The 11129-nt window shown below is 33.2% G+C and overlaps 1 protein-coding gene across 1 annotated transcript; it reads right to left on the reverse strand.

Annotated features, from left to right (window-relative positions):
* Positions 1-917: 917 nt before the first annotated feature.
* On the reverse strand, positions 918-7795 carry LOC129000995 (uncharacterized). The gene is made up of 6 exons (XM_054428115.1): positions 7592-7795; positions 6690-6845; positions 6296-6441; positions 5563-5683; positions 1729-1845; positions 918-1178 (listed from the first exon to the last, which is right to left on the reverse strand). Exons 1-6 carry the CDS (start codon positions 7793-7795, stop codon positions 918-920), a joined length of 1005 nt encoding a protein of 334 aa, XP_054284090.1.
* Positions 7796-11129: the final 3334 nt, after the last annotated feature.

Below are 11129 nucleotides of genomic sequence, written 5' to 3' on the forward strand. Positions count from 1 at the left end.
AGTTACACTATAATAGTTCTATCTCATATATCTGTTATCAAATATTTATGATGAAAAAAATTACAGTATAATGGACCACCTATTATATTAATTATAACGAGCAGCAAAACCCGTTGCCCGCTTCAAAATAAAATTCACAATAATGATAATAAAATATGTTTTTGATTGAGTAATACACTAACTTGAACCTAAGTGATTCACACGATAAGTATCTCAAATGAAAGCCTTTATTTCTAGGAGTATTGTAAGACATATAAAATAATAAATAAATACAATAAAAATAGAGTTACGTATCATTGATTGCAGATAGGTCCTGAAATAAAATAACTATAACTATTGTTGATTCGTGATTCAGCAGCGTGCTTCAGGTACGTCCGATCTTAATAATCAATAGCTCAAATGAAAGCTGATATTTCACTGAAGGTTCTTATATCAAAACATATAGGATAATGTAATTAGAACTGATTAAATACATCTTTAGTTTAAGTAATATTATAGCACCGAATTCAGTGGAAGGTAACATCTAAAATAATTCTAATTTTGGAATAGGAGGCAAATGAAACGCTGAATAATGTAAAATGTAGTAACTAAAAAAACAGAAACAAACATTTAGTAAATTATTCATTAGTCAATTGCAGAGAGTGTTAGTAGTATATTGATACATTACATTCTTCTCCCTCGTATTTTGCATTAATATACTGTTTAGACTCTCCAATCTTTTTTTAACTTCTTCATTGTTGTTTACACCCAACTCAGTAGCAACACTCGCATAAGCATAATTTTTTTAACTTTGATAATCACTGTATGCCCCACAACAACTCATGAGATTTGTACAATTGTATCAACATAACAATGTTTTCCTGACTACTTAAATCCTTACTCATGTTGATTAATATTTTACAACTAACAATTTACCACTAAACACAAAATATACAAAACCAAGTGTCTGTGGCTAGTAACTTGTTTGCCAAAAGTTTGTTCAGAGTGGACCCGGCCATTAGTGTTAGGATCGGTCTGAGTGTGGCAGAGTGAATGGTAGAAGTAGTAGCTGTATTGCGAGAGGTAGGTCCAGAGATGGCCTCCTCTATAGCAGCCCCCTGCTTGCTGGTTAGAACATCCTCATTGACAGCTACTCCACTGGTGGCTGGCAACAGCTTGAGCTGGGCAGTGCTCATGCTCTGGACAACATAAAGGAGTGGTTTTACCTTTCAGTTTCCATAGCTTAAAGCTGTGAAAGGAAAATTTGCTTGAACTGGAAGGTAAAAAAGTATCTGAGGCTATTTATTTTTAAATGTTGACTTTGTACAAAACAATGTGTGCTTCAGACCTGATAAATTACTGGTTATTCTATATTTATAAGAGTAAATACTTCTACGGTTTGTCTTACCGGGCTGGGCCTTGAAGAACTACTAGGAAGCGCTGTGCCACCCCAAGGTTAATTTAGCAATAAAAATATCGCCTGAATTTGCAAATAGTTACCTACAGAGTCTTACCAAGTATTAGAAGTATTTGCATTTGTAAAATAATATACAACTCGTTTCAAATGATCAAAAAATAAAAAACCACATGTTTTAATTGCATGTAAATCTGATTTGATATTGCTTAAATTTATGCACAATTTTCTAAATAATCAATGGAGTTGTTAAACATTGACTATCTTACATTTTTAAATCTTTTAGGTCATTCTCTCAAAATATGTTAATATTTTCTGCTCAATGAAAGCTATACCTGAAAAAAAGATGAAGGCAAACAGTTTACAATGTCAGGTGAAATCCCCTTAAATGCTTCACTGGGTATTGATGATACTTGTGCAACTCCTGCAATCACACAGCCAATAGATGATACCTGCCACAAACAATAGGAAATATGTATACTTTATGTATCACTACTTACAATCCCTTCATACAATAAATAAATATTGTTGTGTGTAAAACTTTGGAAAAGTTTCAGTTTCAAGATTCGATCGGCAAGTTTTGGTTTTGAGATTTGATCCATCACATTGTATTGTCATTTGCATTATTAGACATTCTCAATACTATTTTTAAGATTTAAAGTAGAAGATGTTTTTTTTCTATGGCCAAACTTTTCTGTAAATTGTGTGAGCAATCTTGGATCAGCTTAGCATTCATGCACAAGCTAGCAGCAATGGAGCAAACATATCACCACTAACAGTGATGAAAAAAGTAAATTATATTCTGAACTGCAATATGTATCATAATTAATAATAATACAACAACGATGAACATACTACACGGTTTTGTATGGATTTTTATTACACGCAAATAAATAAATAAATATTGACCACTTAATGTTTACATTGAGGTGGCTTAGGCACAGGCAACCTAAAAATAATAAAAATAATAAGCTTATAAAATGGTATACTCCTGAGCTTAGAATAATTAAGAATGATATGCTCAAGTACTTTACTGTCTATAAAAACTTAAGATCTACAGGTTCTGAGCTAACTCAGGCAGCTTATAATGTTTATATGAACCATAAAAGATTCTATAGAAACAAAATGACTCTTGCCAAAAAGAACGCGGTTGAGCACTTCATCAGTAATGCTTCCAACCCATGTCGTGCTGCCTGGGCGGTAATTAAAGATGAGCATTCACCAACTCATAGTAAAGATGCCATACTTGACAAAGATGAAATGAATTCATATTTTTTAGATTCAATAAAAGAATTAAGTAAAGTAATACCACAAAGCCCTTACAAAGCAGAAGATTTTTTAGGAAACTCAACAAATACAACATTTTCTTGGTCAGAGGTCTCATCATCGGATATAATTAAAGTTGTTGCTAAATTAACAAATTCTAAATCAATGGATTATTATTGGATTTCTAATAATATTTTGAAAAAGACTATAGGTTTTATTAGCTACCCTCTTGCTTTTATATTGAATACCTGTATGAGGGAGGGATATTTTTCTCCATCCCTCAAAATATCGAAAGTAATCCCAATATTCAAAAAAGGTGATAAAAAAATTGTTCAAAATTATCGGCCTATTTCACTCGTTCCTACTTTTCCAAAATATTTGAAGCAGTAATGTATAATCAATTAAATAATTACTTTGAAACAAATAACCTATTGTCAAACTCCCAATTCGGCTTTCGTCGAGGTAAATCCACAACCTCAGCAATTCTCACTTTAGTTGACCATTCTCTCGAAACTTTAGAAAAGAAGGAATCTGTGTCATTAGTTATATGTGATTTAAGTAAAGCTTTTGACACGGTTCCTTTTGATATCCTAACTAACAAACTACGTTTTTATGGCATCACTAATGATGCCATGCTTCTAATTTCTTCGTATTTATGTAATAGACTTCAATTGGTATCAATTAAAAATAAATGTTCTAAAACTGAAAAAGTTGAAACCGGTGTTCCTCAGGGCTCTGTACTAGGGCCATTTTTCTTTAACGTCTACATTAATGATCTTCCTATAAATATAAATACACAATCTGTTATATATGCGGATGATACAACTTTACTCGCTAACCATTCTAATTTAACAACCCTGCGCTTAATTAGTCAAGAGGCTGAATATAGAGCATATGATTGGTTTTCTGCAAACAGACTATCTTGTAATTCTGACAAATCACAATATATAACAATCAGTCTTAAAACAGAGGTAAAATTTGAATCAGTTAAACTTTTAGGATTTAATTTGGATTCAAAATTAAATTGGTCATCAGACATAAAATCTGTTTGTAACAAAATTTCAAGAGTGAGGTGCTTGCTGTGGAAACTTAAGGATTTTGTTAGTCAAGAATATTTAAGATTGGCGTATTTTGGACTCTTTCAATCGCACATACTATATGGTCTTATTTTGTGGGGCCACTCTCCACATATTAATGACATCCTTTTACTCCAGAAAAAGGCGGTTTGAAGCATTGCTGGAGAATGCTCAGATACACATTGTAAACCTCTTTTCATTAATTTCAGGATACCAACCATAGTAAATCTTTATATATTCCAAATTCTAATGTATACAAAGTCAAACTTAGATCAATTCTCTTTCCGAAAAGACGTACACAATCACTATACAAGAGGTAGGGATAAAATAGATATATTGCAGCACAGATTGGCAAAAACCAAACATTCACATAAATTAAATTGTATAATTTTTTTTTATAAGCTGCCTGAAGAAGCAAAATTAGTTTCTTACAGTATTTTTTAAAATAAACTGTATGACTGGATTGTTAAAAATCCCTTTTACAAAATTGATGATTTTTTAAGTTGTGAAATAAATATTCGATTTTGAAGAGTAAGTTGAAATAAAGCTCTTATTTTCATGTAAGTGGCTATTTAAATTTAGATATTTTGTACTGTAAACACTGAATCACCTTGTAACTATGTATAACAATGACGTGTCCTATTTCTTTTATAAAGATCAATGGAAATAAATATTTCTTATTCTTATTCTTATTCTTATTCTTATTCTTATTCTTACATCTTAGGCAAGAAAAGACTGGCCGAGACAGTTCAATTTTTACTCTTTGTTGCCATACAGGAAAGAGTCGATTACCTCATTTGCGGAATTTGCCATACTTTCAGGAACTTATTGGAAACTCCCAATCTGAAAACAGGACTGTGAGACTTAGATTCAGAAATTATTTGGATAATATTTGTCAATTTAATTCCGCCTTTGTCATGGCCAGCTACGAAGCTCATTTGGATGAGAAGATCAGGCATGGGATCTACAATTTCAAAATCAATCACGTTTTACCACCGAGTAGGTCCTCTCATTCCTCAAGAAGGTCAGGATCCTAAATACGCTCAGAATTATATCTACGACTTTGACACTGGAACCCAACAGCGTATGAAACAAAATGCAGACAAAAAATGAAAATCTTATGCGTGAACACACATTGAAAACACCAACCAATTTGGTAAATCTTTAAGACTGTGACTAACATGTGTGGGGAGAAGAGCTCCGAGGAGTCAAATGAGATTCTTATTTAACTCTTTGGTTGAGGTCTAGCTGTTTATGTTTTCGTTCTTTATTCTCTTCTTAGAAGTTGCAGTTTTGCTCGATTTTCAGAAACGGGTTATCTAGTATTAATTTTATTATATTATATATACTCTGTTCAGAACATTAAGATGGTTTGAGGGGAAGTTCCCCCACTATCTTTTTTTCTTAATGTATGCTGCAGCTGATTTACAGGTTGAATAAAATGTTTAAATTAAGGATAATGCTTTTTTAATTTTGTAAGGTGAACTGTGTTTTTAGTGGTCTCTGAATGCTAGTGATAAGCCCTTGAAGGAACGACAACCTTGCTGGACCTTGCCCGCTTCTCAAAAGACTACTTAATAAAAAAAAGGGTTTCCAAAGGCCTAATCTAGGTCTTTTTCCTAAAGAGTACTAAATAATTAGGCGCCACTTAATTGCAATTTAGTATTTACCACGGACTGCAAATAATTTGTAAAAGACTAAAATGACTTAAAATTTTTAAAACACTTAAGTGTACGATTTTGTTACAACAACTTTGGCCTCTCTGAAAAAAAAACTAGTTTTTGAGACCTGCAAGTTAATTTTTGTTAATGAATTTGATGTTTATACCTGTAGTGCTGTCCACTTTCTTGGATCGCCAAATGCATAAGGGCTCATAGCCAAATTGGCTAAACCTCTGATGATCTCAGTACTACAGTTTTTTAGAAGGGAAAGCTCATTAGCAGCATCCCTGTAAAAATGTAATAAAATGTCTTAATTCAAATCATCCTAGCAGTGCATAAAACATTAGACATTTATAAGTTGTTTAGAGATCTTTGAACCCCAATTAATCATATCAAGGATTACAAGGAATTTTCAAAAAGAAAGAAAGCTCATAAGCAAACATAAAAAATTTTGTTAATATCTTTCTGTCACAAGAATTACCTTTCAGGCATATATTTCTACAAAGTTAAAAAGGATTTGTGGGTCGTCTTTAACCCTTAACTTGAACAACTCAGAAGGGGCCTTAAACTGGTAGGTCACCTGCACTCCTGCTCCTAATAAAACTAGGGAAGAATAATATTCAACGACAGAAATATTTTTAAAATGGGTGAAGAAAAAATAAAATAATAGGAGAAGCACACAATTTGGCTTTGAGCCATTAAAACACCTTGATGGGCATTTAAAAAAAAATCATTCTTCCTAGCAGGTGAGGTTATTGATGTTATGATATTACTCACTACGTTTCAGTCAGCATCAGCAATGACGCCTAGGTGTTTCATTTTCAAGCCAAGTTTGGTTTTATGATTTATTTGTGTTGTCTCACCATACATACCTTTAAGTAGTATTATTTTCACACTACCTGTATGCATCAGCATGAATTCTTGAGATGTCGGAAACATTAAAAGCACACAGGATGTGTCCAAGGTTTGCAAGATCAAAACTAGATAAATCAGACATCTCTTTGCTAGTCCACTGGAACATTACAGCATCTCGCAAAGCTGCCAGCTAAACATAATGGGTAAAAACATAAACTGTGTTAACAAAACAGAACATCATAATGATAACATAAGCATTGTTAACACGTTTTATGCTATCCTCGTATTTATTAAACAATTTCATAAGCTCTAAAAAATATAATACTGTATTGATAGCAAGTGATTCCAGATAGAGTTTTTTCAAGCAATTCAATGTATTATTATCCTACAAAATTAAATTAATTAGAGCCTGAAATTTACTTTGATAACATTAAATACCTGATCTAAATTCAACTCGAAATATCGTCCAAATGCTGCAACAGTATCTATATCGGTGAAAGACATGTTAAAAAAGTTGTTTGGAGGAATGCCCTTGGTAATCCACCCCAATGATCGTAGTTTCTCTTCTGGAATCTGATCTGCTGAACCATAAACCTGAAACAGTAATTATCTTAGCTTGGCAAAATCTGACATTACTATTCGAGCTAGATTTTGCCACCACTATTGACTTTACTGTAGATAGACTTTTCATCATGTTGTAAAACCTTAGGTTTGTTTCTTAAGTGTTTGATGTTTGGTGTCACTTGATCATGTTAAACTAACTAATGTTTCTATCTTATCATTTTGTAAATTGCACAGTTGTCGTAATATCATTGGCCTAGTCAGTCATTGGTTAAAACCTCATTAAAATAACATTTGCTGAGGGACTGACTTTTATTTATTGCTTAAAGACTTTTTTGTTTTCATAACTTATTTAAATGTATAATTAATTATACTGTATGTGTTTTAATTGTTTTAAGAATGCAATCAAGTTTAGTTTGTTGTTTTGATTTTGTTTAGAACACAAGCTCATTTTTGTTGTGTTGTAATAAATCCTTCAGTTTTGTCATTTTTTTGAATTTCATTTTTAATAACTCGTTCGTGATATCAAAATATTTAGTTTGGTTTTTTATTTTTATTGGAACTAATATGATGGTTTAAAACCTTCAGTCACCAGTTCAAATTAAGTCGGCTGTTGAGATCTAGGTTTTGGCACGAAATTGTACCATCATCAGGCGGGGCAATTTGAAATCTTGAGTTCAATGGACATCTTGGTTAAAACTACTAACAGTTCACAAACACGCACATGAACATATATACATTTTGTACAAAACCATCAATGTAACCCTAGAGCAACTTACACGCAGGATCATTTGCCACAGTGTATGAGCTTGTTCCTCAGTCAATTTATCTTTCCCCAGCAGATCGAAGCAGTCGCTAACGTCCTGTGGTGAAAGTGTGTTCAAGATATCAGGAGTATACTTGGCAGCTGACTGAGAAACCCTTATCTCCTTGCAGGTCAAGCTCTGGACTAGTCTGCCTGGCTTGTTAACATGTTGAAACATATAATATGGGATAGACGTTTTCCTTAATCAATTAACTCTTTAAAAAAAACTACCAAAAGTCACAAAATCTACGAATTTATCATTATCATGTAAGATGCTAAAACTAGGGTGTTTTTTTTTATGCAAAAAAGAATGAAATATAAGTGTGTGGCTTTGTTGCTAAGACCAGCTTAGCCAGGACCAGTTTCATTAGCCATAGGATGATGATCAGGACAGCTGGATCCAGTTTTGATCCATTAAAAAAGTTACTGACTTATCTTTGGATTGAATCAGGGAACTTCTGATTACTAGGAAACCACTTAAATTTACTATTAAATTAACTACTCAGCTTGTTTAGGATATCAATGCTAGCAGCAAGTTCAATCCCTCAGATCAAAATTAACCAAGGACAAAATGAAAGTTACAGTAAAAATCAATACTGTACAACTGGATATCATGAATGTTATTGTTCACCTAGGTCTAAGAAATGTTAGGCATTTAACAAGTGAGTATTCCTTGAACCAAAATCTGCAAATAACAATGTCACTTCTCAGCCACTGATTGTTAAAGAAAAACATTATTAACACAATGTGTTGCATCATATTGTGATAATAAGTAAAAACCTCTAGCTGTTGTTTTTCTCTAAACAATGGCAAGAATTGTTTCATAAATCAATTAATCGACCATCTTTATTTACTGTTAATAACTAAAACTAGTTGATCAGGTGAAATTGTGTAAAACTCTTCCTAATGTAAACCACTTGCTGGTAGATGAATATCATTTTGTGCACATTATCAAACAGAGGATAGAACAACAGTTCATAGAAGATGTGCAAATGATTTTGAAGTTTGTGCAGTGGGATTGATTAACAGCATTTAAAAGTGTACATTTAAAGTTACAAGCCTGATCTTAGCAAACCAAATTTAAAATATCAATGACAGAATGACCAATGTTACAAATAACTTACATAAGGTGAGCATTAAAATTATATACATAAAAACGACTTGCTTATACATAGTTTTCAACAAGAATCAGAAAACTCTCCACTAAACACTCAGGGTAGTGTGCGTCAGATCCCAATTGAATTGTCAATCAGCCTGAAAGGTTAGGTAGACAAATTGAGGCTGAATACATTATCATTAACAATGTTCCTAACCTTTAACAAGAATAGCTGGGGAAACCTTTTATGACTTCCAGCAAACTAAAAGAAGTAAGCAATTTAATTGGCTATCTCATCTCTAACAATAAAACTTTTATATGAAATAGTCTAGGAAATTGATATATATATATATATATATAATATATATATATAGTTAGTTATATATATTTAGTTATAGTTTACAATAAAAACAAATATTAGTTATTTGTGCAACTTGAGGGCAAAGTGGCACTTTTTAAAAACAGGAGTCTACAAAACAAAGGGGATCCCTTCAATTTGGTCACATTTAAAAATTAAAACTGCTCAAGGGATCAACAGATTTTGAAATCGGTCAGATTCAATCAATCAATGAAAAATATCTTTATTTCATAATATGCAAACATAATAGTTACATGAAATAGAGTCATGGGAACTAAAACTAAATGAATAGGTTATTCAAAAAATAAAAATACATAAGGTTAAATTACATTAAAAATTATTAAGAGAAAGAGTCCAAATCAAAAGAGTCAAGAACAAAACTCCCCGATAGAAAAGAAAGCTGATTGAATTAGAAATGCTTTTGCCAAATTTAAAAATCTGTCCGTATTATTATTTCATTTTTGATATTTTGTGGTAAAAGGTCAAAATATTTGTTTCCTTTATAGGTGATTTTTTTTTAAAGCTCTAATAGATGAGTGAACGAAGTGAACGAATCTATGTATCGTGTATAGCGGAGTCGGAGAAAAGTTGTCCGCTTGTCTGTCTGTGTGTTCGCACCACGACGTAGAGAGTGGTAAAGGAAGCGGAAAGGTGAGCAGTGCGGAGTGTGGAAATACTTTGTGACTGTTAAATTAATATATATGTTATATGTTATACTTAAATGCTATGGAAAGAGAGGGAAACAGATCTACGATGTAGGAAGTAGTAGTGAAGGAAATAGTCAAGGCGAACGCTTCGGAATGTGGAAAGCCTTTGTGACAGTTATAATAATGTATATCTACAATCCTAAAAACCTTTGGGAAGGGAGAGAAACAGGTCCACGACGTAGGAAGTGGTGAAGGAAGTAGTCGAGGCGACCATTCCGGAGCATGGGAACCCTTTGTGACAGTTAGATTAATGGATCTGCAATACTAAAATGCCATAGGAAGGGAGGGAAACATGTTTACGACGTAGGAAGTGGTGATGGAAGTAGTTGAGGCGAGCAGTCCGGAGTGTGGGGACCCTTTGTGACAGTTAGGTTAATGTACCTGCAATACTAAAATTCCATAGGAAGGGAGGGAAACATGTTTACGACGTAGGAAGTGGTGATGGAATAGTTGAGGTCAGCAGTCCGGAGTGTGGGGACCCTTTGTGACAGTTAGGTTAATGTACCTGCAATACTAAAATGCCACAAGAAGGGAGGGAAACATGTTTACGACGTAGGAAGTGGTGGTGGAAGTAGTTGAGGCGAGCAGTCCGGAGTGTGGGAACCCTTCATTAGTTAGATAAACATATATTGGATTTTTAATCATTTTTAGATTATATAATTACGATATCGTTTTGAATCATCATTGTAAGCCATACAATATGTTTTAGGAGATTCCTTACATCGTGCTTTGGCAATTAGGTTAAGTTATTAGTTCAGTTTGGCTTAGTTTTGTTAATGATAGGCCTCATAACAAATATGGAAATAGGCTTCATTTAATCAAAAGACATGTTGTACAGGAACGATGGATTTACCTCCTATTGATAACTGTTGGAAATCCATTACGTATATTACCAATGACTTTGGTTAATTAATGGATGAGAAGTTAGGATTGTTGTTGACTAAGATTTGGTTGATTTGCCCATACAAATAACATTGTGTTCACCAGTGACACTGGTAAGTAGGCTAGGTGTGGGTGGACTCTTTCATTACTGCGCTCATGTTCACTCATCCCGTTACGCGCAGAATAAGCGTACTACTAGTTTATGATGTTTAACCAATCGATAGGGTCTTGTATTATAGCTATGGACAGTATTACCAATTGATTGGTCACAGTTCAATTTGGTTAAGTAAAGAGACGGATGGAGGCGCTGTGTTGCTGAGGCCAAGCACTTTTTTCTGACTATGAAAATTTGATGCATGACACCCTGATTCAGTGCCTTGACGTGAGCTTGTAGGTGGGTAGTTTTTGATTTCACGATATTTTGAAACAAAGGGGATGTGGTGGTAATTAATTAATCAACACAACATCA

This window comes from Macrosteles quadrilineatus, unplaced genomic scaffold (genome assembly GCF_028750875.1).
Source record: "Macrosteles quadrilineatus isolate MER2022 unplaced genomic scaffold, UCM_ALF_1.0 Scaffold_1__1_contigs__length_201487025, whole genome shotgun sequence".
In the NCBI taxonomy this organism is placed as follows: Eukaryota; Metazoa; Arthropoda; class Insecta; order Hemiptera; family Cicadellidae; genus Macrosteles; species Macrosteles quadrilineatus.